Source organism: Nelumbo lutea, chromosome 4, assembly GCF_056320005.1.
Source record: "Nelumbo lutea isolate HS-2025 chromosome 4, American lotus-T2T, whole genome shotgun sequence".
NCBI classification, from domain to species: Eukaryota; Viridiplantae; Streptophyta; class Magnoliopsida; order Proteales; family Nelumbonaceae; genus Nelumbo; species Nelumbo lutea.
Window position 1 is genome coordinate 89520999 of NC_142687.1, and position 26907 is coordinate 89547905.

A 26907-nucleotide genomic window follows, 5' to 3' on the forward strand; every position below is an offset into this window, starting at 1 on the left:
AGAAGAAAGAAGAGGGAGTGAAAGAGACTGAGTTAAAAGAAGAAAGGGGAAAAAGATTTGAAGTTAAAGTTTTTCATCAGGGTTTTATTTTGAAAATTTGAGTAATAGTGGAGAATAAATTCAATATTTTATTTTTTCTATTAGCACTTAATAAAGATGCTAATTGTCAAAAAATGTAGAGGTATGTTAAGACAATATGTAAACAATAAAGGTAGAATTAGTCAAATAATTAAATCATAAGGGTAATTTAGGAAATTTGTCACTCCTTTTTTATATAAGTTCATAAATAAAAACTCATACAATTCACTCATGCTCACACAATTTAAGCAAAATTGAAAAATAAAAGTTAGAAACTAAAGGAGCATTTTTGAGAATTGAACTCAAGACCTCTCACCCTAAGCGAGAATCATACCACTAGATCAAATGTCCTATCTAGGGGTGGACACAAGTCAAGTTTTTCACAAGCCACTCTAGCTCGGCTCAAATCGAGCTTCAAGTCGATTTCGAACTTTTGTTATGTTTGTTTAATAATTGAGCCAAGCTTGAGCATTTTGAAATTCGGCTTGTTAGGCTCACGAGCTTTCAAGCTTATATTTGGGCCTAGTGCCACTTTGGTCCCCGAATTTTAAAATGCGACAATTTAGTACTCAAATTTTTAAAATGTGACAATCTAGTATTTTCCGTTAATTAGCTATTAACCGATCCTTAAGTGGCATTTGAAAAAAACACAAATGCTCTTTAAGTGTTATTTAATTTTCTTTTTCAATCATCTAAATATTGATAAAAAATTGAGTCCCAAATCATTGCCTTTTCCATCTAAGAAAGCTGGGTTCATGTTTGAGTGGGCATTTGGTGATCCCAACTTTCTTGAATAGAAGATACAAAAATTTGATACTATTAATATTTTTGTCAATATTTAGATAGTTGATAAAGAAAATTAAATGATACTTAAAGACAATTTGTATCTTTTTAAAAATGACACTTTTAACAATTAGTTAAGATACATGTTTTAAAAGTTCGGGTACCGAATTGTTTCATTTTAAAATTCGGGGACCAAATCCTAAATTACACGTTACTAGTAAAGAATTTTTTTTTTTATATAAATACCTTTTCAATAAATTTTGTTGCTGAGAATATATTATACTCATGGTCCCTGATACACGGTGCCAATTGCAAGAGAAATGAAAAACCCTTACATACCTCACTTCAGTCTCCACTGTCCTCTCCTCTCGAGCTCTCAGCCTCTCACTCTCGCAGTTCAGACTCGCAGGCCGCAGCCTCTCTCAGTCACAGGAGTTCTAAGAACTCGCACACTCACAATCAGTCGGTCACTACAGACGTCGGAGGCGAGACAAAGACGAGGAACAGAACTTGTTCAAATCGTTGAAGAGGGACAGATGTAGGTTTGCTTTTTCTTCATCGTTTTCTTCTCATTCTGTTCTGGGTTCGGGGTTTTATTAGTTTTTACAGTTGGGACAAAAACTTGAAAGACCATTTTGGGTTGAAATTCCTTTTTTTTTTCTGAGATTTCGAATTAGCAAATGTTCACAGAGGAAGTATATTCAGCCGATCCTTGTTTATTTTATTTTATTTTTTTATAGCGATACTTTTCATTAATAGAGGAATTAGCAAACGTTCTTTTTCATTAACAGGAAGTATATTCAGCCGACACTTGTTTATTCCATTTTTTTTTCCCGAACAAAATCTTGTGTCATATATGTTTAGCTCTTCTGCAAGCCAAAAAGAAATCATAAAGCATGTTTACTAATACATACAAATATTGATTTTAAAAATTGATGCTCTTGTTAGAACTTCTATTTTTTGGGTTTTCAAAGCTCAAAAGTAATAAGTGACATATGAAAGGCATAGACAAAGAATGCCTACAAACAGAACCATTATATACTTTTGGAAGTACGAAGAGAAAATATAATTTTTGTCTTAAAGCAATAGCTTATCAAAATGCATTCTTCTAATTACTAAAGCATTTCACCATCAGCCACACACTTGAGCTACATTATTATTATTATTTTTTTTTCCTTTGTTGGAGATAAAGTAAAGAATTTCACTAAGTATTAAGAAAGTATGACAACACATGTCCGCCAGCCACACTTAAAGTTGAATGGCAGATTGGCAGTATTTGATTTAATTCATTTTTCTGATAAAAAAGCACTTCATTTATGAAACTATTATTTTGTTCCTTGGAATATGCCATTATAATACAAGAAAATAATTGTATTATGATGAATTATTTATGAAATTTCTATTTTCCTTTTATGTTTTTCTGAGGTACGTAGCAAAGTTGAATGCCGTTGACATCATCAAGCTTTATATACAAAACCCATTTAAAGCCACTTCCCAATCTGAATATCTACAGAAAGAACTGGCTTCCTTCTTGGTCTTTCATGATTTCTAAACTGATATTTTCTTTAATTTTGGTCATAAAAGTGCAATTATTTTTTTTTAACATTTGGGTTTTCTTTCTAGATTGGTGGTTTATTGGTTAGTTATTATTAAAGACTAAGATCGTGGTTTGACTCTCAGGTACTGAATCAGAAGATATTCATTTTTAACCCTAGTATTAAGAAAAGTACTGCCATTCAACATGCCTACTATATGCACGGTTCAGTCCTTCTCCTAGTTTGTAAGACCCAATGAACTTCATAGACTCATACAAGAGGTTAATGAATAGGTTTAGTGCAATATAACTCTATAAGTATATGATATTTTACTAATGGAGGATCCTCGTGAATTGGTTTGACAAAATATATGAGTAGGAAAATAAATATATTGTAAATCTCAAAAGAAAATATTTTGCATCCTCTACATAAGCCCCATATAAACATATTTTAATGAATGAATAAATTAAAAAAAAGAATGAATAAATGAATGAAAGAAGAGTTTTCTCTACTAATTTTTATGGTGTTGACTCCATACTTAAGAAGGTGCCAACTCCTAGAGAAACCTAGTGGTTCCAACTCCATTAGAACCCATCTTTGGTTTACTGAACATCTGTTAATATATTTATTTGTTGTTCATAATTGCCCTACTCTTTTCTTTTCTTACCCTTCACTCTCTTTCTTAAATATTAAACAACATAGTCCAAACCTGTTTCACTTATTAATTTAAAAAACATAGATCACAAGGTATCTTGTTGTGTAGAAATGCCATCATCACCTATCCATGATCACAATGTTTCATCAGCAAATGTTCCCTCAACCTCAATAGGATCCTCACCCTCTCATTCTGTATCTGGTCCTTCCCCTATAATCATGGTTGACATTGCTGATGACTCATCTCCAAATGAGACAAGTCAAACAGCAAATAATGCAAGCAATCCCATTGACACTCCTTCTACCACAGATGGTACTCAGATTGAATCTCAGAACCCTATTGAAGAAGATGGTCCAATACCAAAATCAAAAAGACAATCTCAGAACCCTATTGAAGAAGATTTAACAACTTCAGATGTATGGAAGGAGTTCAAAAGACAAAAAACTTCAAATGAGAAAATGGTGAATAAAGTCCAATACAGTCCAGGTTGAATAGGTTGAACAGAAGGCTTCAATGCCTGAGATTTGGAGTTTGTTTTGGGGTTATTGGGTTCTAAAATACATTTTATGTTAATTCAGACCAAGGTTGAATCCGGGTTGATTCTTAGGCTGTATAGGGTTATTGGGTTGGATTTTCAACATTAGGAATAGCTTTTCAATGTTAGGAATAGTGCATGTCACATGCTGTTCTTACTCGTAATAATGCTACTAGTAGCTTGACTATATCCACAGCTGGGCAGAATCCTCCTGGTGTTAATCCTGCAACATAATTGAACCCAAGAATTGGTACTGGTATACAAGACTCTTTTCTGGTATAACAATTAAAGTGCATGTTTTGAAAATTTAATGAACAACTAAGGGCATTTTTGTCCTTTAATTGAAAACAATTAATCTTAACGGATAAATGCTTAAATAAGGTATACTTAAGTAGTTTTAGAAAGTAGAAACCACTGGATTGGACCAGTACAATCCAGTCCAAGTTGAACAGGTTGGACAGTCGGTCCAATAAGACATTGAATTGGACCAGTCCAATCCAGTCCAAGTTGAACAGGTTGGACAGTCAGTCCAATAAGACACTGAATTGGAGCAGTCCAATCCAGTCCAGGTTGAACAGGTTGGACAGTCAGTCCAATAAGACATTGAATTGGACCAGTCCAATCCAGTCCAGGTTGAACAGGTTAGACAGTCCAATAAGACATTGAACAGGATGCCCATGATTTTTGCTTTAGTTCCAAAATTAATTAAAGCAGATAAATACCAAAGCTGAGAATTGGATCAGAAATTTAGAATGAATTGGTCATTTGTAGATTTGAATTGTATGGTTTAGCCTATGTTTTCCTTTTATTGTTTTAGATATATTTAGGTTATGATGTCTTGAAAAGGATTGCTTATGTTAGATTAGAATTCTCTGACCAAGACATTGTATTAGGGTCCAATCTAACTCAATTTTCCCTAGGAGTGCAATGCTGCAACTTGGGTGGTCTTGAGTTGGGGTTTTGTTAAAATTTGAATGGACGCAACTCGAGGCCCAAACCAGGCAACCCAAGTTGCACCCCTAATTTTCCCCTTCTGTGTTTTTTATAATTTTCTTTTAGTTAATTTTAAATAGGTTGTAAATAGGTGATAAATGTTTCCTTTAAATTCTCTTTTATATCTTTTCTATGCAACCAAATGCAAAAGCTTTTTTGGTTTCATGCCCTTTTTTTTCACTATTTCATATTTTGTGTTATTTATGTGGAGTCCACATGGTTGATTTGTGTTTTGTTGGTGTTGGTCTTGCATGTTTCATGAGGAATTAGAATGAAACTTGTAAACGAACAGGTTCAAAATTTATTTAAATTCTTGCTAGAAAAAGGATTAATTTTTTTTAGAAAGAAGCATTTGATTCGTAGCAATAGTTTCTCATTCTGTCATTTTCTACCTGTTCTTGTCCGTTCTAGAATTTTATTGTAGGCAAGAATGAGCAAGAATAAGAGTTGAACTAAACATGGCCTATGTCGTAGCAGAGCAAACTCCACTGGCAAATCCCACTCCCTTTGCAGTCTTGCCAACAAAACCAAGACTCTTTCCTTCAAGCCTCTCTGTTTTGGATTCCCTCTCATTCCCTTGTGGCCTTGCCACAGAACCAAGACGATCCTCCTACCAGTCTCTGTTTTTGTATCCTCTCTCGTGATATCCTGAAACCCCAAAAAGCTTCTTTCACAAACTCTAACCCGTCCTCCCCCTTTCCAATGATGGCGCCACCTGCATTTGCATAATCTACAGAGGCATAAGATTGCAGACGGTGAGTTTTTCTACAAATCCCACCTTTCCCTATTGTCTTTTATGTACCTCTCTTGATCTCTTTGCATGAAGAAGGAAAGATGAGGTTGGCATTTTTGATTCTCAGTCCTTCATATATAGTATTATTTCTGACTTCTAGTTAGAAATAAGAGAATTTCTTCTCATTTAGTCAGTTCAAAAACATAAAGAGAAAGGTTGGTTAGTTGAGTTTATCTCCTTTTATGGTTACAATTTTTTTTTTCGTTTCTCCTTGGAGTCGGTGGAAGTCGTACATTCTTATAGTGCTTATTTTTCTAGATGATTATAGTGGTCTTTCTTGAGATGGTATGTCTAATCAGAAGCATTGTAGTATTGAAAGCAAACTATAATATGCGTGGAGGCCTAGGGGTGTTATGAAACTAAGCTTTGTCCTGACCCATTTTTATGGTGTTGGCTACATGAATCGTATTCGCCAAAAACCAAAATGTGAGTTGGAATTTTCTAATATTGATATTAAGCAAACCCAACTGCATGTTTAATATTCAAACAAAAAATAAGTCCAGCCAAAAAATTGCAAAGATGTCACAAGTGCATGCAGGTAGCACTTGGAATCTGTTTAGTATTCCTACCATTGCACACCCCACTTTCCAGAGATAATTATGATAGACTAGTAAGTAGTAGAAATGTTACCTTGCTATGTGACACAGGTGCCAAGTATTAGGGACCAGGAGTCCATTGATGTGCAGCACTATGACAAATCAACCTCTAGAAATCATGGCATAGGAAATTGGCAATAAATATGTTGTGTAGCTTACTGGAAAATGTTTCCAAGGCACCTACCAATTCCGAGGACTCATTTCCTAGCCTTTAGAATGGGCCTGGTTGCTTGGCATTTGCTTAACCATGGTTCCCAGGGGGGCACTTCTATCAACATCAAACTGGTCATTCCAAGTGTGGGAATGGAAGTAGGGGCAACTAAATGCTAAGTGTTGCTTGCCACTGTAGCTTGAGATTGTGTTTTCCGTTGAATGAATGTGCACTCATTTCTGGTATCGATAATGGCTTGGCAAATGTAGGTGCCCCTATGTGCATGATATGTGGGAAAGCTTTCTATTGATCTGATGCTGGAGGAGTGTGCAATATGTCCCTCTTATTGCAAAAAAAATTCTTTGTTTAAGTGATATGTGATCTGTGGAATTTGGAACTCTAGCATTTGCAAATTTCGAAAACATTAAGATGAGCATAAGTCATTGAACTTGTATAAAGAAAAGCCTTATGGGTGGTGATGACTGACGATCATATTTGGTGAGTTGGGGACTTGGAAGATAGTTGCATATAGTAGAATTAAAGAAAAACCTATGGCTCTTGAAAAATGGAAAGTTCTCTAGATGAACTTTTTCTCAGTGTGCTCTCTCAGAAATCCAGTTGCAGCTGGGATTAAGTTACAAAGATGTATGGGATGTTCTTTCAATGGAAGCTATGGATGTTCATTGCATTGTATGAAGCATATTCGGTTCGACTTTTCCTGAATCTTTAGCTGAACCACATGGGGATGAAGTAGAACATAGTATGATCTTATTTGAATAATAAACTGGAGGAAATAATAGCATTCAAGAAACTGCTTTTGCTCCTAATTTATGGAGTTGTTACACAAAATGAATTGGTAGTTAGTATAAAGTAAGAGGAGTTTGTTAGTTGCAATTCATACTATTAGTTTAGTATCTTATCTCCTTTTGTATTAATAAGTTCAATAGATTTTCCATTTAGATGCTAGTATTTGGACCGTGAAGGCACAATTGATATTTTCTAGTCATTGTTGTTCAATCTGCCTTGTATTGAAAGCTGCTGTTTATATGTGACTGGGTTCTGATATCATGGTTCATGCCCTCCATTGAATGAGGGTTTCTGTAATGTCTTTACCTTCCAGTAGTATATTAATAAAACTGGTTCAATATTTTAAGCTTAAAAATATATGTTGCTTAGTGGGGTAGAGGGGGCAACTTCAGCGTCTCCTAACTTCAGGAGTTCTGGAACTGAAATATTAATAATTTGGTTTCAAGATTTTATTTTATATTTTCAACTTTTTGAGGAAAAGGTTAGTGTGTTCAGTAGGATAGAAACTATGGCAAAACATGAGTGCATAAGAAGATTTACATGAATACAGAAATAGGACAGTCAGTGACAGTGTTCCCTTTACAAAGGCTAATTTGGTAGAGATCTTATCTGTTTCTTTGCTTCTTGGGGGTATGCTCCCCCACCATCTTGTTTAGCATCTCCTGTTCTATCAAAAAAAAGGTAGAGATCTGAGATCTGTAACTTTAACGAAAAAAACAGCCTGATCTGGATAGATCATCTGCTATTACATCCTTGCACATGGAATCCATCTGAAATGTGCTTTTGTATCGGTCATGATCTCCTTGATTTCATTTAGGTGATCAACCCACTGCCATAGACTGCTCCCCATCATTAGGACTCATTCTATTGCATTGACTGGATTTTCATCAATAACAAGAATCATATATGTGACTGTTTAGCAATATGAGCTCCCATGTCCCCAGCCTCCTGTAGAATCAGCATACCTAGTGCAGTGGTTAAAGGCCCAGAAGATGTTTCCATCTGATTTGAAGAAAACTCCCTGTATGTTGGTTAAATTGCATCTTAAACTGCAATAAAATTGTAGATTACATTTCTAATCTGGAAGGGAGGACATGACAGCCCTTTGGGTAGGTTGACCGACGGATTGGAGGATTTCTGGCGAAGTCCTCCTTATCATAGGATGCCCCTTTGGATTCATTTATTGTTACATCTCCAAGAGTTAAGAAGAGAGAGGGAGGGAGGGAGTGGCTCCTAACGATTTGAAAGGTGCTTCTTTATCTTATGGTTATGTGTGTGCATTATGGCTCTTGAATGTTTTCAATCACTCACTTTATCATATTTTCTGCTGGCAGGCAGTGGACTTCACTGGCGTAACCTTACCGTTTTGGGTGTTAGAGTGGGAAAATGTTTAAGTGTGTCTGCAGCAATGTGTCTACTAAAGGGACTTTTCTGTCCGACGGAAAGAAATTTAGTCCACTTATATATGCTTTGATGCGAGGATTCCACAATGGCCAGGTACGTTATGTCTGGCGCCATGAATTATTAGTCTCCTTGCAACAGATGTTGCCATGCAATTAAGAATGATGAACAATCTTTTATCTACATTTATATTTCATAGGAGATATAGAGCATGTAAAAATTCTCCAGCATTTTCCCTGTAGAAAGCATTTGTTTTGATGTGGAAGGGACATATAACAAACTTTTCGCCCTAAAAGGGGTGGATTTATAATTGAGATATTTCTAATGTGGTAGAAAATCAGCACCTTAGTCCTAGCAAGGTTGATTTTGGACTTACAAAATAGCCTTTAAACAAGCCACTCATTAAATATTTATTTGCATCAGTCCATGGTTCAACCTAAGGCCAAGATTTACATAAGCTCTTTCATACTCAAGTACAAGTCCAAACACATACCCATTTATTAACAACATTCGAACCATGGACAAACAAGTGAGTACACCTTGGTATTGGTGTCTTTCTATGAACAACATGGAGAAGATAAATCTCTTGGAATTTAAGGAAGACTTGAAAAATGACAGTTTTAGTCTTGGGAGACTAGAGCGTGAAGTTGAATTTCTTCAAAGTACTTAATCACTAACAAATGTATAGGAAGTTAAATGGGAGATTAGAGAAAGTAAAGATTTGGAGGAATGCATTTCCCTTTTGGAGAGGTTAGAGAAAGTAAAGATCTCAGATCGATCAAGGGATTAATTATTGGTGGAAAGAATGCTCAAATGGGAGGTTTACTGTTAAATCTTGTTATATGGCTCTCATCAGAAATATTTCAGATTCAAATCAGGTAGCTGCTGTATGGTGAAACCCGGTTGCCCCAAGGATTGAAGCGTTTGCCTGTCTGGTTGCAATGGATGGTATTCTGACTGTGGACCATCTGAAATTCCGGGGCTTTGGCTTGGCTAATATGTGTATCCCCTGCAAAGAACAGGAGGAATCAGTCAGTTGTCTTTTTTCCTCTTGCAAAATTGCTGAGTTCTTGTGGAGGATATTTACTTCTTTGTTTGGAGTCTCAAACTTCCAGCCAGGAACTGTTGCAGGGATTTTCTCTTCATGGCCAAAACTAAGAGGAAGTAAAAAAGCAAAAATGATTTGGAGCTGTTACCGTTTGCAATTTGTTGGAACATTTGGATAGAGAAACAGAAGAATTTTCGAAGAAAAATACTGGAATTTGGACAAGATTGTGGCAGCTGTCAGCAACTTGGTAGCAGATTGGGTTCTTGCAACTCCAGAATTTAATAATATCTCTAGGGAGGATTTGGGGGATAATTTTGGAAATATTTTGGATTTCCAACTTTGTAATCTGTGATACTTTTATGTATTTCTGTATCTCTGCTCCCTAGCAGATCTTTTGTTTTTCTTCTTGGTACCCTATGAAGTGCAGGTAATGCCTCATCACCTGCTAGGTTGTAATGCTTTTTATTTTTAATGAATTTTATCTTTTATCTTCAAAAAAAAGTTAAGGTTGCAGTTCTCTATGCTGACTAGCTAGTAATAACAGTTTGGCTTAATTTTTTGGATTGGTAATTTGAAACTTTATTAATTAAAATGAAAGAGGATATGAAGAAAGCAGAGAAATTGATGAGAGATTTTCTTTGGGAGTCGAAAGATTGGAAAAAAGGATCGTTTGGTGAGAATTGAGATGGGAGAAGGTGATCAAAAGAAAAGAAGAGGGCGGGCTGGGTCTAGGAAACACAAGTAAGAAAAACCTCACTCTTTTAGGTAAGTGGTTGTTGTGTTTCCCCTTGAAAAATGAAAGGTTGTGGCACAAAGTAGTTTCAAGTATTTGTGGACTTTCAAGGAATGGATGAGATGCTAGTATTATGCAAAGAGCTCATTAAGTTGCCCCATGGAAAGTAGTGCATGGTATACTACCTCAATTTCTTGAGCATATTAAGTATGATTTGGCTTCTGGTAATTGGATTAGATCTGGGAAAATGTGTGGGTCAGGGAGATCCCCTTGAAAGATGTGTTTCCTTGTATGCTCTTTCAAGCCTTAAAGAAAAATCTGTGGCTAAATTCTTTGGGTCTCTTTCGTCTTCTAGGTTGGGATAGAATTTTGGGGCTAGTGAGAAATTTTAGAGAGCTTGAAATACCATTATGGTACGTTTGGTTGCCGAGAAAGGATGAGACTAGAAAGGATGGGATGGGAAGAGAAAATATTTTTTTCTTAGGTTTGCATCCTGTGTTTGTTTCCCAAGAAATGATATGCTAAATAACCATTTTCTTGTGTTTGTATACTGAGAAAATTGGTCAGTTTTGCAATGTGATGTTTTCAATTGCTTGACATTGTTCACACCATCACATGATGGTATTCATCCCAATAAAGTGTCGAATACACCCTACTATTCAAAAAAAAAAAAGGAAAAAATGAACACAAATCAGTGACCGTTCGAACACTGTTACCTTTGCACGAGTGAGCAAAAACGATACATACCTCAAACCCAAAAATCACAAAAACGGTAGACATCTCAACCCAAAGCGCCATATTGAAAAAAATGACCACAAAACCAATAAAAATACAGAGATTACTGTAGATCTATAACAGTTGTTCATCATTTTGGATCTGAAAATAGTTAGGATATCTTACCTTTGTGCGAGTGAGCAAGGAGATTTGGACTCTACGAGTTAAAACACACACACAAAAAAAAGAAAAGTTAGATCTACAAGATAGAAGTGTAGATCTGTAGAAAAAATCAAGGTTACATGCTGAAAAGAATGGATTCTGGCTGGAGAGCAGCCATCTCTTCTCGTTGACATTAGGAGCTCGACAGCTACGAAAAAGTATAAAAAATACTCGTTGATTGCTGGCGGTCATGTTTGTGGTCGTACCTTGTCTGGAGATCAACAATAACGGCGTTGACGAGAAGGCCGTTGTTGATGCAGGTTCGCGGTAAGGGTTGTTTAGAAAGAGAGCAGGAGGAAGAGCCCGATCTTTTTTCTCAAAAGTTTCCTTTTGCATCAGGGTCACACCAAATCATTGCGACCCTGTTTCATCCATTTTGGGAACCCGCATTCCCCACATTTCCCTTCCCATCTCTTTGAACAAACGTTGGAAAACCAGAATCTTATGGGAATATTCCCATTTTCCCTTCCCCATCGCAGCAACATTCCATTAGTGTCCTTCTTGTTAAATATTTTGGATAGCTTAGTGTTTGATGTTTTTGTGGGTGTTAGTTCGGTGTGGTCTCTCAGTCCTTTAGGGTCATTTACTTGTAAATCCTTCTTTTTTTCCCTTGTGGCGACTTGCTCTTCCTCTTCCTTTCTTGTGAAAGAAGTTTGGAGTGTCCCTTTCCTCCTAAAAGTAAGTGCTTTTTGTTGGGAAGCTTATAATGGGTGCATCAACACGTGATTTATTGCAAAAGAATAGACCAAATTGGCTCGTCTCCCAATTGGTGCATTTTGTGTAAGTTGAATGGTGGGACTGCTTACCACCTCTTAATCTCCTGTCCCTTTGCTTGCTCTATTTGGGAATGGTTTTGCTCCCTTTTTTATTGTAGGTGAATCCCTCCTGTTAGTTTGGAATGGCTCTTTAGCCCTTCATTTATGAGGGATAGAGGTAGAATCTTGTAGAAATGTGCAAGTAGGGGTGGCAACCACCCAATGCACCCATTTATTTAGCGGGTTGGAAATGGGTTGATCACCCATTGGATCAATTTAAATGGGTTGGGTCAGGTTGGGTTGTGGATATCCATTGGGTTAATCACTAATTATACAGGTATGAATTCTTTAGCCATTTTCCTTAATTTTCTTCATTTGAGTGAAATAGTGTACAATCAATGCATTAATTTTCTACTAATTATTGACTAAAATTAGTTTTGGCTCGAGTTAACACAACTCACCCAAATAGACATAAATTCAACTTCAATCAAATGGCCCAATCAATTCGTTCAATGGCCTAATTTGGTTCACTTTTATTTTGGCACGAATGTCCCAATTGTACCCAACCTGAATCAACCCAAACAACCCAACAATCTAGATCAACCCAATTTGGGTTGGCCAAATTCAACTCTAGATCAGATCGTTCTTGGCAATTCGACCAGACCTGATTTGGAACGGTTTGGGCCAGACCAACTTGATTTGAGTCTGGATGGCGTGATCGACCCATCTTGATTTGGTTTGGGCTAGGCGGCCCAGTCCCAAATATGAACCCATGCTCGCCTGATCTGGATCGAACTGACCCAAATTGGCACGATTTGATCTGACCAGTCCAACTCAAATTCAAATAGGTTGGACCCAACACAACCCTCTCCAGGCTGGTCCATCCGAACTCATCCCAATTCGGGCCGGTTTGGTCTGGACCAACTCGACTTGGGTCTGGATGGCATGATCTGTTCATCTTGATATGGTTTGGGTTGGTCGATTTGGTCCTGAACCCATGCCCGACTTGATTTGGACCATTCTGAATCCAAACGGTTCGACCACTCGTGATGTGATTAGCCCAATGATGAATCCAGTTAGATGGTTCAAGTTGGTCTAATCGATTTAAACCTAAGTGGTTCGGCCAAAACTGAAACCCGAACATAGTCAAATGGCTCCAAGTGATTAATTGCTTTTTATTCCCCTTGTAAAAATAATATGCATGTAATGTGATTTGAGCCTTCACTACTTGTAAACAACAACCACAATTGCCACCAAGCCATGACCAACTTATTCGTTAAAAAGGAGTTGGTTTTTACTTTTAAGTTCATGAACTAAGTTGCTACAAGATTTATGGGTTGGATTGGGTCAAGGTGGATTTGGGTTGAAACCAACCCATTTAATTTTATTTAACTGGGTCATTAATGGGTTGGGTTGAAGCTCAACCCAAACCAAACCTAATCCAACCCACCCAATTGCCACCGCAATGTACAAGGGCAGTAGTGGTGTGGACAATTTGGGAGGAAAGGAACTTGAGAATCTTTGAGGCTAAGCTGCTAAGGAAAGGAATAAGGAGGCAATTATTGAGACTGTTATAGCAAAAGTAGCACATTGGGTGAAGAATTTGAAGCTGTTTTTCAGATTTTTCACTTGAAGACTTCTTCAGAAATTGGGGGTCAATTGTTTACTCCTATTTTTTTGATAAATGAGTGGTAATTTTATTAATAAGAGAAAAGGTGTACAGTCACACTACAAAAAGAGGCATGGGATGTTACCTCCCCTTAGGAAAGGATATAATCACACTCTTAACAGAAATACACTTATAAAGTAGCCTAGAACAATTCACCCCTTGAAACCCCTTCTTTAAGCCAAAGAGTTAGCCATAGCATTTGCTGATCTGCTAATCCATTGGAAGCTTACAAACATGTTTCGTATCAGCCACTTAATTTTCTTGAGAAGGTCCCTGTAACCCCAGAAAATCGTATCCAATCTGACAACCAACCTACTACCACGGGTACCACCTTGGAGTCCCACTCAACTATCAAGTGCTCCACTCCAAGTTAGTTTGCAGCCTGTATTCCTTGTACTGTAGCCAGCATCTCAGCCTTGTAGAGTCACCAAGGGCTGGATTGTGGAGGCCAGCATCTCAGCCCTGGATTTCCTTGACTTCTCCTGTCAAAATTCAGCTTTACCACTCCCTTTGGAGGAGTTTTCCATTCAGCTTTTAATCTATTCTTTTTGGAGATTGTGGAGGCCACCTCTACCCAACTTTTTTGAAGATTGTCAAAGGAATAATTCATAAAAAGGTCTGAAGTTTTCAACCCATTAATGTTCTTGTCAATATGCACTCCTTTACTTCAGCTAGGCTTCTTTCCTTTTCTTTGAAAATTCTGGCATTCTCTCCTCCCAAAAGGTCCACAAGATAGCTACTCCGACACCAAAAACCAGATTTACTTCAGAGGGAAAGTTCCACTTGCACCCAAACATCATGAAAATCCAATTCCAAATATTAGCAGCAAAGGCACAAGATATCATCAAGTGCTGACTGTCCTCACTCTTTACACAAAATACACCAGTTTGGAGATAAACACAAATAAGGTCTCTTCTTTTGTAGGTTGTCCAAAGTATTGATCTTACCATAATAAGTTTCAGAGTATAAGATGGTAATTTTAGGAGGTATAGACCTTGACCAAATCTCTTTGATAGGGAACACCCTAGTTGAGGAAGAACAAAGGGACTTGAAAAAAGAGGCACAAGTGAAGGATCCATTCGGAGTAAAAGACTGTATTCTTTTATTAGGTTTAAGAGGATCCACACATAGAGTCTAGAAGAAGTAAAAGCTTAGAGACAGGCTGATTCTCCGTCTCTTAAAGCTCTATGAAAACCAAAGTCCCAATTTAAAGTGAATGGGAGATTTGAGGGGGGGGGGACCTTGAAATAGGCTTCTTTTTAAAGAGGGAAATAGAATAGAGAGAGGGAAAGCGGTCTTTTAGGGGTTTACCCACCCAAACATCCTCTCAAAAAAGAACAGAGTTTTTAGAGTAGACATCATACCTTACAAACCTGAGGAATTTAGGGAGTCTGCCAAAAATTGGCCTTCCAAGGTGTTGTGAGCAAGGCCCGTTGAGATTCCCCAACATCCTAACTAGTTTCAGAGTAGGCATGGATATTAGTCACCACCGCATGCCATAATCTCTCTCTTTCCAAAGGTCACCTCCAAAGCCATTTGCCTAGTAGAGCTTCATTCTTGCTAACTACATTTCCTAATCCTTAACCCCCTTCTTTCTTACTTCGGCTCATCACATCCCACCTAATCAAATGGTCCTTTTTCTCTTCCACTAGCTCCCACAAAAAATTCCTCATCAATTTTTCTATCATTTTTGCTTCCCTGTTAGGTATCCTAAAGTCTGACAAAAAACAGACTGGTAGGTTGCTCTGATTAAAGTTGCTCTACCCCCTAGAGAGTTATTAGAATTACTTCCAGGTTGCTAATCTTTTTTCAAAATTTTCCACCACGAGGTTCCAAAATTGACTTTCCTTTGGGTTAGCACCTAGGGGAAGTCATAGATAGGTCAAAGGTCATTCAAAACAAGTACAATCTAAACTAGCAACTATAGACTCCATCACCTCCCCGGTTAGGTTTAACCCCACCACACAACTTTTCTCAAATTTGATTTTCAAGTTAGATGCACTTTCAAAAAGAATTATTAGATTTTTTTTTCAGATTTCTCACATTCATCACGTCAAAACCTTCACAAAAAATTATGATGTCATCTGGAAACTGAAGGTGTGTTACTGTATTTCTATATCTACCTATTCTCCATCCTCTTATTGACCCAAACTTGTCTGCTTTTGATAACAATCTACTAAGAGTATCTGCAACCAGTGTAAATAAAAAAGGGGACAATGGATAACCTTGTGTTAGGCCCCTACATGCTGGGAAAAATCATTGACAACTCCATTAACTAGAGGGAAGGCAACCATTAATCCAATTGCACTATCTATCCCCAAACTCACACTTTCTTAGCACCTTTAAAAAGAATCTCCACTCCATTAGATCATAGGCCTTTTCAAAATCCAATTTGCAGGCAAAGCCTTTATTACCTGATCTTCGCATATTTTTTTGATAAGTAAAGAGTCATATTCCATTAATTCAAAGATTGGTTACATGAGAATCCCCTTAGAGGGGCGTGAGGTGCTGCCTCTCCATACAGAAAACACAGAAAACACAAAAACTACATAAAAAAATGACTGTTACAAAAGACACAAAGTACAGTTGCGCCCAGAACAATGTTTCCCTGTTTGTCCCTTGTTTTGCCAAGACATCAGCAGCATTATCTGATCTCCCAACCCATGTACTGTTACAGACATATTCCTTTGTCAGCCATTTGAATTTCTTTATCTCATTCTTGTAGTCCCACGTGACATTCTCCGGATTATTTAACCAGTTCACCACTTGTCTTAGAGTCCCCTTCAACCAGAAGCTGCTCCACACCCATTTCTTTTGTAATAATTATTCCTTGTATTGCAGCTAACAGCTCTGCCCTAATAGGTTACCAACACCTAAAGGGCCAGAGTATAGTAAGACAGCCTCTCCAATCTCATTCCTTAGTACACCTCCCAAACCAGAGGGACCCGGGTTGCCCTGGCTACTTCCACGAAAGTTCAGCTTCAAAGAACCTTGAGGAGGGGGGACCCAGCTTGTCATTACCTTATCTTTGAGGAGGAACAACTTGCTACTGTTATCCAATCCCTCCAATAGTCAGTAAAGGAGAAATGATCAAACAAATCCAGTCTCTTTAACCAATGTATTGCCCTATACAAAATGCAGTCCTTCAAGGCCTGATTGCTTCTCCCCTTTTCCTGGAAGATCCTGGCATTCCTTTCTTCCCAAACTGTCCATAACAAGGCTGCTTATGCACACCTCCATATTTTCCTTCCTCTTTTTTGGTGCCAATAGGACATAGAAGGGTTAAAGATTGTACTTCTGTTGGCATATCCCAACACAAAGCCATAACCTTGGGGGGAACCAGTCTTTCCTGGAAGATCCTGGCATTCCTTTCTTCCCAAACTGTCCATAACAAGGCTGCTTATGCACACCTCCATGTTTTCCTTCCTCTTTTTTGGTGCCAATAGGACATAGAAGGGTTAAAGATTGTACTTCTGTTGGCATATCCCAACACAAAGCCATAACCTTGGGGGGAACCAGTCTACACCAGACTTCTTTGGAAGGGAAAGCCATAGCCGATCTTCTCATCTTCTCTACACACCTAAAAAAATCTTTAGGTGTGGTCTCCCCTGACTAGTGGGTGGATAAAACTCAATTTTGGTGGTAATAGTTTCGGCAAAATGGGATCTTCCAGAATTGGAGGAGTGATGTTGTGGAAGGGGATTCAAAGATAATCATTGGATGGGTGAAAAAAGGAGAAGGGGTGTTATGTTAATTTAGAAATGAACTTAGGTGGTTCAAGATGCTGTCAAGACGGATGCACATTCAAGCAAGATGGATTAGAAGGTCTGCTAATGGTTTGGTGGATGGTCTAGCCAAGGTTCAAAGTATCGATACAGTCCGATACACCAAATTGGGTGTATCGGACTTTGTATCAACACTCTTTTATTTATTTTTATTTATTTCCTAAATATGTTCAGGGGGTTGGTTAAAGGCCTGGTTACCCCCTGAAACAGGTCTTACCCTGAAACTCTTTGAATTTTGCATACCAGTGACCCACTGATACATTATGGATTAGAAGGTCTTCTAATGGTTTGGTGAATGGTCTAACCAAGGTTCAAAGTATCGATACAGTCCGATACACCAAATTGGGTGTATTGGATTTTGTATCAACACTGTTTTATTTTTTCCTAAAATATGTTCAGGGGGTCGGTTAAAGGCCTGGTTACCCCCTGAAACAGGTCTTACCTCGAAACTCTTTAAATTTTGTGTATCAGTGACCCACTAATACAATATGTATCAGCTGATACATGACAAAAATTCGAACCTTGGGTCTAGCTAAGCAAGGAGTACATAGACACCATTTGTATTGGGCTCAATTATAACTGGGTGATGGGATTTTCTTGTTGTAAAGGGTTTCAGTTCTAACCTCTTGTTTTAATCTCTTTCTCTTCAAGGTTTAATAAAATTCCTGTGTTGCTGAACAAAAGAAAAATAATTAAAGAGGATATATACAGCTGCTAAGCAGTGACCCAATGAGCTGACTAATGACACCTGACCCTATTCCAATTTATAATTACATATAGACCAGATTATATATATTCCCATTTACCCCATTTGTCTATTATGGTCTTGGGCATCTAAGGAGTTCTCCCATTGGTCCACAATGCAGCTCCTCCAATCTGTTGATTTGTGGAGTCTTTAGTGTATTTGTATTTGGGGGTGGTGCCTTAGTGTGGGGTAGTCCCTGAAGCTCTGTTTTACTATTTGCTCTTTGTTTTTTTTTTTTTTTTTTTTTTTTTTTTTATAATTGTGGAAAAATAAAGAGGAAGAGAAGAAGAAATGAAGAGGAAGAGAAAAGAAATACTTCTGTATTGATAATGGTGTTGATAAAACATGTTGAGCATACAACTTAAATAAGAAAAGATAGGAGAGACAAACTCCTAGGATCTCTTTCAATTATTCCTAGAATATCTCTCAATTAGGGATTGATTAAATCTTTCCCTTAATCCTAGGATATGACTTTCTTAGTTTTATTCAAATCTAATCTTTCCTAAATTTATTCAAATCTGTAATCAATCAAATCAAATATTTTTAAATTTGCAGCAAATCATATCTTTTTTAATTTGCCGCAAATCATATATTGTCAACACTCCCCCTCAAGTTGGTGCAAAGATATCTATCATGCCCAACTTGCTAACTTGAAGTTCAAATGGCTGTCTCAACAAACCCTTAGTCAAAACATCTGCAACTTGCTGAGTGGTTGGTACAAATGGAGTGCAAATTATTCCTTCTTCAAGTTTCTTCTTTATAAAGTGTCTGTCAATCTCAACATGTTTAGTCCTGTCATGTAGAACCGGACTATGAGCAATGCTGATAGCTACCTTGTTATCACAATACCGTTTCATGGGAAAACTCATTGGTCTCTTAAGATCTGCTAGCACCCTCTTTAGCCAAAGAACCTCACACACTCCTTGAGCCATTGATCTGAATTCAGCCTCAGCACTGCTTCTAGCAACTACACTTTGCGTCTTGCTTCTCCAAGTAACTAAATTGCCCCAAAGAAATGTGCAGTACCCCGAAGTTGACCTTCTATTAGTGATTGAGCATGCCCAATCCGCATCTGTATACACTTCAACCCCTCTCTTCTCATTTTTCTTGAAGAAGAGTCCTTTTCCTGGTGTGCCTTTTAGATACTTAAGAATTTGATACACAACTTCAAGATGTTCTTCGTACGGGGAGTGCATAAATTGACTCACCATGCTCACAGCGAAGGCAATGTCAGGACGTGTATGTGACAAGTAAATCAATCTTCTTACCAGCCTTTGGTATCTACCTGCATCTATTGGAACCCCATCTTTAGTTTCTCTGAGTTTACCCTTAATTTCTATCGGAGTGTCTGAAGGTTTCCATCCACTCATTCCAGTTTCTTTCAAGAGGTCTAGAATATATTTTCGTTGCGAAACCACAATGCCCTTCTTTGATCTAGCCACTTCCATTCCAAGAAAGTACTTTAGCTGGCCTAAGTCTTTAATCTCGAATTCCTTGGCAAAGCTCTGCTTTAGTCTGCTCATCTCTTCAATATCATCTCCAGTCAAGATTATGTCATCAACATAGACAATCAGAACCGATACCTTGTCTTCGGTGGATCTTTTTCTGAAAAGAGTATGATCAGATTGTCCTTGACTTTTAACGAACCTTGTGAATCTTTCAAACCAGGCTATGGGAGACTGTTTAGGTCTATATAGACTTTTTTAGTTTGCATATCTTAGTTCCAAACTTAGTGAAACCAGGTGGAGGCTCCATATATACTTCTTCTAAGTCTCCATTCAAAAAGGCATTCTTCACATCCAGCTGATTCAGTGGCCAGTCAAGGTTAACTGTAACAGATAAGAGTACTCAAATTGTATTTAGTTTCGCCACTGGAGAAAAGGTCTCAGAGTAGTCCACTTCATACGTCTAAGTAAAGCCTTTAGCTACTAGGCGAGCCTTATATCTCTCAAAGGATCCATCTAAGTTGTACTTCAGAGTGAACACACATTTACAACCAACAACTGTCTTTTCCATCTGACGGATCCACTTTCTCCTAAGTAGCATTCTTTTCCAAAGCTCTCATCTCCTCAAAAACAGCTTCTTTCCACTCAGAAACATTTAGAGCCTCCTGGATATTGTTAGGAATGGAAACACTGGACACTTGTGAAATAAATGCACAATATGAAGGTAAAATATTTTTGTAAGATACAAAAATTGACAGAGGATGTTTTGTACAAGACCTAACACCTTTCCTAAGAGCAATGGGAAGATCAAGCTGACTAGAAGAATTAGAATTACCTGGAGGAATATTTTCAGGTATTTTTGGAGAATTATCATGAATTTCATGATCCACCCTCAGATCAGATTCTTGTTGATGTTGTGGAATGGTGCATCTCCTTTTCAATGCTAGATGTTCCCTTGAATATACAAGGCCTTTATACTGTTTCGCACACATCTCTGTTGTTTTAGCTTTCTTTTGAGATGGCATCACCGAAGGTTGTTCATTTTCAATATTTAATTCATTTGTTTTCACTGATTTTGTATTTTTTGCCTTACTTTCTTTCGGTGACTGGTTGTAAGGAACATCATTATGGACAAATTCAAACATTAAATCAGAACCGGCTAAAAGACCATCTTCACTAGTGTTGCTCTTTCCCTGAAGATGGGAGTGTCTGTAGTAGGAGGTTCCTTCAAAGAATGTGACATCCATTTTCAAAAACATCATTTTCTAAACTAGATCAAAGCATTTGTAACCTCTTTGATTAGTGGGATAGCCTACAAAAATACATTTATGTGCTTTTGGATCAAGTTTTGAACGTTTAGGATCATATGGTTATGAACAAAGGCCACACTTCCATAAATTTTTAAGGTAATGTTCGTCACTAGTTGAGTTTGGAAAACAGTCAGTGAAAACTTGTATGGGTGTTTTAAAATCCAAAATTCGTGTAGGCAGTCTGTTAATCAAATAAGTGGTTGTTAAAACGGCTTCTCCCCAAAGATACTTAGGAACCTTAGTTTGAAAACTTGGGGCTCTAGCAACTTCAAGGAGATGTTTGTTTTTCTTTTCAGCCGCCCCCATTTTGTTGAGGTGTATTATTACATGAACTTTGGTGTACAATTCCTTTCTCAGCAAAAAAATTCCACTACACATTGTTAAAAAATTCTTTTCAATTATCACTTCGAAAAATTTTAATCTGTCTGAAATTGTGTTTGAACCATGTTATAGAAAGTTCTAAACACCGTTTCAACATCTGATTTTTCTTTTAAAAGGAAAACCCAAGTGAGACCCTAGACTGTGAATCATGGTAAATGGTTTTGATTTTTTATATGGTTGGGACGGAAAAACAACACGATGATGTTTTGCTAATTCACAAGATTCACACTTAAAACACGAATGATTTTTATTCATGAATAACTTGGGAAATAGATGCTTTAAATATTGAAAGCTAAGATGTCCAAACTGATAATGCCATAACAAAACTTCACTGTCACTAGAAACTGAGATAGAGCTGAAACAAGTCTGTTGGTCTTGCCTTCCAAAGGTTGATCCTTTATTAGAGAGGTACAGACCACCATCCAGTTTAGCACCCCCAATCATCTTCCCTGAGGTTAAATCCTAAAATTCACAACAAGAAGACCAAAAGTTAACTTGACAATTATGATCAAGGGTTAGTTTGCTAATAGATAAGAGATTGTATGATAGGTTAGGAACATGCAGAACATCTTTAAGATTTAGAGAAGGAGAAATAGACAGTTCCTTTTCCAGCAACAGTAGCAAATGATCCATCTACAATTTTAACCTTTTGATTCCATGCACAGGGTGTATATGAAGAGAAGAATTGTGAAGTGCCGGTCATATGATCAATGGCACCGGAATCTAATATCCAGGAGCCATTAGATTTGGTACAAGCAATGGCTGCAGTGAAAAAATTACCTGACTGGGCTAGAGAGCAGGATGGGTTAGAGTTTCTTAACGACTGGGATTGAAACATTTTATATAAGTGCTTTATTTGTTCTTTTGTGAAAGGAAGAGACTCCGAGGATGATTGCTGCCTTGGATCCCAATTGCTTACTTGAAGTTCTCTCTCTTTAATTTTAAGACAAGTTTGAATTTGAAAATTGAAATTGGCATGCCATAATCCTAGGTGTTAAAGCTAAAGTAGGCCATAAGAAGATTCAATCCTTGGCCACACGTTTACATTGCCCATGAGTCTACCACTACGCTCAAATCCATTTTGGTGTTCAAATGTTATCCATTTTTATCAATCATCCTTAAAAATAAACTTTTTCCTTTTAGTGGGTGTTTATTGGGCTGATTATGGGTCAAATCACGCCTGTCTTTTATGTTATTTTAAATAATGTATAATATGCATATAATTTTCTTGGTTTATTATATATTTATATAATATAAAATGTTATAGGCCAAGGGTGGAATTTTTGAGTTGGGTCGAGCTGAGATGATCACCCCTAGATGTTTGTTAATAAAGGCTAAAATCGATTATTAAAATTTATATACTAACAAATATTAAGGCAAATTATTTTGACTTCTAAAAATCAAGGTATATATGCACATATTTTAGTTTTTCCATCATTTTTCAATGGTTACCTATTATGTCCTGATCTCTCATACTTCATGTGAACCATTAAAGTAAGGTTTTATGTTTAAATAACTTATTTATTGTCATATATACCTTGTACTTTATTGTTATTACTATATTTTTTATGATTTATTTGAGTTTCATAGCTATCCATGCATATCTTAGTTTTTCATCCGTATCTATGCGTACCCAAAGCATATCCTGATACGTTTCTCAAAATTGCCTTTTCGATACACTTTGTGTTTTTGATACTTTAAACCTTGTCTATATCAAGGGGATCGGGCATATCAATAGGAACGAGAATACTTGGTTGAGGATTTGCCTTTGGAGAGTTTGGTATAGTATTAGTAGCATAGCTTCAAGTTGTTCCATGACATTTGAATTTTGATGGCCCTTGTGGTAGTGAAGGAATACATGAAATGGAGGAGGAAGCTAAACCTAAACATGTTTCTCCTCAATCCTATTCTCCCCCTAAGGAGAAAACATGAAAGAATGGCTTACTCTCAAGAAATGACATATCCATGGAGACATAACACTTGCAAGAAAAATGATCAAAGCATCGATAGCCCTATTGATAAGGACAATCCAAGAAGACACAATAAATAGCATGAGGGTCAAGTTTAACAAGAGTAGAAGACAAGTCATGAACAAAGCAACGACACCCAAACACACACATAGAAATAGAGAACATAGGGGCCTTTGGGAATAACAATTGATGTGGGGTCTTTTACTCTAACAACCGAAGTGGCATACGATGTATGATATATGCAATAAAGATAACAGCTTCCATCTTTGGGACATGCATATATAACAACAATCATGGGAAACATCAAGAAGATGACAAAATTTTCTTTCTACAATGCCATTGTGTTGATGAAGAGACTCACATGAAACAAAAAACTCTTAAGATAATTGTGAAAGTACTCTTGTGCATTGTCCGAATAGAAAATGTGAATTTCAGTATGAAATTGGGTAAATACCATGCTTTAAAAATCTTTTGCAAGCTTTAGCACCTCATCTCTAGATTTCATTGGATAAACCCAAGTATATCTCTAGTAGTCATCGTCTCATCGATCAATATAATAAATAATAGGGCCGTAAACATCAAAAGTAGACAATATGCAAAAGAAAATCATATATTTTATTTTTGCAAGGAAAAAAACTTCTATGATGTTTACTCAATTAACATGTCTTACATTGCAACTCATTTATTGACGAAGACTTAAATAATTATGGAAAAACAATTTTTAATGACTCAAAAGACAGATGACCAAGATGGTTGTGCCATAAATATGCTTACCTTTTACTAGAACAACTCGGACTTTGAAGCCGTAAGGCCATCTTTATTCTCCAACACAAAGATCATCCATCATACTACCTCTACTAATCGTCCTTTGGAGGTCAAATCCTATAACACACAAAAAGAAGGGAAAAAGGTTACTGAACAATTTAAGGAATGAGTAATGCTACTAATGGAAATTAAATTAATAGGCAATTTTAGGAACATACAGTATATTGGAAAGGGTAAAACCAAAAGGAAGAGAGAGATGGTTCATTGACCAACTATGGTAGAAAACGATCCATCAGTCAGTCTCACTTTATCTCTTTTGGAGAGGAGATTATATGCGTGAAATAAATTGGACTTGCTAGTCATGTGATTTGAGGCCTTGGAGTCAATAATCCAAGGAGATTCAGGAGTATGAGATGATACATGGAAAGCAATGGTAAGATTACCTGATGTATATGCAAAGGAGGTAGAGGAACCAAGGACAGAATCCATCAATGATGTATCCTACCATACAACTCCAAATGATCATGAAAAGAGTTGAGGATTTCTTCCTTGGGATCCAAACTTGGACATAATTGTGATGCAATGGGGCTAGTACTCTCCTGAGAGGACATATTTGCTGAATTATACTGCTTTTGGTTCTACTAGCTTCTTACCCTAATCTAAATTTTAATTCAACTCTTGAGCCCACTTCGGCCTTCATGAAGATTCCAACAGGTCTCTCTAGTGTGCTTAGACCATTGACAGTGAGTGCACCAAAGTTTAACTTTGTCCTATATCATTTTCCAGGAATCATCATTCTTAAAAAAATTACAACCATTTGTATTTGCACCTCTCCTAGCTACCAAAGCAATTGATTTCCCCTTAAAAGTACAAGTATTCATCACATTTCTTTCTCTCTTTTGATTGGACTAAGGCATAAACTTCTTGGACTGAAGGGAGGGATGTCTTTACTTCCCTAGGATCTACATCCAAATAGATTCATACTTAGGATTCAACCCTAAAAGTAAAGCGAACACCCCCTATTGAGAGCCCAAAAATTTTAATCCAAATTATGTTTTTTTTTTTTTTTTTTTTCCGGAGAATTATGGACAGGCTCAATGCAGATTTCTGATTTCCACTGCAGAGCTATAAACATTCAAAATGTCAAAAACCCTCACTCTACACACCAATGCCCGCACGTGAATTGGCATCAATTCCGAGCTGGTACCCACCCCAACTGTAATTTGGGCCTAAAAATTCTGACCCTGGGCTGAACTGTTATTCTCCCTATTTTTTCATTTTCAATTGCCCAAAGTGAGATCAATATCTTGCAAAATTTTGAAGAACTGGAAGACATGATTTGTAAGTGGAATATACTCAACTAAGCTGCAACCATTGCTGGTCATCTAGAAGATATCCTTGCAATTCCCTCTGCCCATGGTTCTTTGTACTTGATCCGGGAAAAATATCTAAGTGATTATTTGTTCTCATAAAAACTCTCAATTCGATTGGATCGAAAACATCTGCCAAATGCTAATCCCCCAAGTGACATGGCAAAGAACTTGAACTATTTCTTTCACTTTTACTGCTGGTCCAAAACCGTTGGTGCCCTCCTCCCCCCAACAATTAAAAGAAAAAGGGGGGGAAGAACACAGCTGTATTACCAGCATGGTTAGTTTCTAATTTTTATTTATTATGTTCTTTACAGGTCCATTTATCACCAAGAAGCTTCTTTGGAGTGGAGGATTTTGTTGATGATGACAACAGCCGTCCTTACACTTACCAGAAGGAGAAGAAATCCAAAAATCCACATAAACACATATCATTCAAACAACGCACTGTAGCATTCATGGAACCATTCACACTTGATGTCTTCATCTCTAAGCGGTTTGTTTCAGCCTCACTCACTCATAGGGTGACTAGTAAGCAGGTGGCAGTTGCTGGCACCAACTCGAAAGACATCAAGGCTGTGCTGAAGTCTCGATCGGATATACCTGCATGTTTGGCCGTTGGCAGGATATTAGCCGAGAGAGCAAGAGAAGCTGATGTCTATACCGCTACATATACTCCAAGAGAACGTGACAAGTTTGAAGGGAAGATCAGGGCAGTAGTTCAGTCCCTCATAGATAATGGAATTGATATTAAAGTTTATCTTGATTAATTTTTTTTTAAAGGAAAAGCCTTTCGGAAATTCTGTGCTTTGTTTCTACAGACAAAACTTAATCTTTGTGAATGCTGCACTTCACTTAGGTCCTTAGTTCCCGGGGACTAGCTGCTTAGCATTTGGCTCGTGTTTTTAATTCAGATCATATATTATCTCCTTCGTTGGGGTGTCAATTGGACTGGATTTGGTCCAATCCGATAAGATTCAATGTTAGTCTATTACAGATGGACCAGGTCCAATCTAATCCAATAAAAACTTTGAACATTTTGAGTTGGTCCAATTCAATGTCTGGAACGTCCTATCTGTTCAAATAGATTTTAATTTAGGCCTCGCTTATTTACTGACATTTTGTGGGGGTAAGTTGGTCAATTGGGTGATTGATTAATTTCTCCACGTTCAAGCACCGGAATAATGGGTCCCACGCAAAGATCATTTTCCAGAGAGCATTGGTTCCATGGGTAACCGATACTCTCATGGGATGGGTAAATTGTTTATCCACCCGTGGAAAATGTTAGAATATCCCGCCTCTGTGGCTGTGTCTTTACCCGAGTAAGTGGAAAAGAAACACGATCTAATATGAGCACTGCAATTCGCCCAGGTAAGCACATTTCCAGGTGCTGAGAAACGAATGAGGCTTTGGATTGGAGCAGGTCCATTTCAATCTATAAATCTATTTTAGATGGACCAGGTCCATTTCAATCTAACCCGTCCATTGACCCCCTTATTTCCCAGGGACACATGCTGATCTCTGTACGAGAAGAGGAACAATCAGTAATAACTGAATAGAATGTCTGTTCAAAAACTTTGTTGAAAGAAAAAGGAAAAAGAAAATGGAGCATCAATGGGTTTAAATTTAAGGGAAAGTTCTTAAACAGTACATTAAACATTGGGATTG

At 37.3% G+C, this 26907-nt stretch overlaps 1 protein-coding gene across 3 annotated transcripts; it reads left to right on the forward strand.

The window, feature by feature from the left end:
- Positions 1-1121: 1121 nt before the first annotated feature.
- LOC148861677 (Ribosomal L18p/L5e family protein) lies at positions 1122-26039 on the forward strand. 3 transcript variants are annotated; one of them, XM_088983743.1, is made up of 5 exons: positions 1166-1399; positions 2542-2641; positions 8040-8174; positions 8261-8423; positions 25557-26039. In XM_088983743.1, exons 4-5 carry the CDS (start codon positions 8313-8315, stop codon positions 26007-26009), a joined length of 564 nt encoding a protein of 187 aa, XP_088839869.1. In that variant the 5' UTR covers positions 1166-1399; positions 2542-2641; positions 8040-8174; positions 8261-8312; the 3' UTR covers positions 26010-26039. The 3 variants fall into 3 exon arrangements, with proteins under 3 accessions (XP_088839867.1, XP_088839869.1, XP_088839868.1); XM_088983742.1 differs by lacking the exon at positions 2542-2641 and having other exon boundaries at positions 7993-8174; XM_088983741.1 differs by lacking the exons at positions 2542-2641; positions 8040-8174 and having other exon boundaries at positions 1122-1399.
- The last annotated feature ends 868 nt before the right edge of the window (positions 26040-26907 follow it).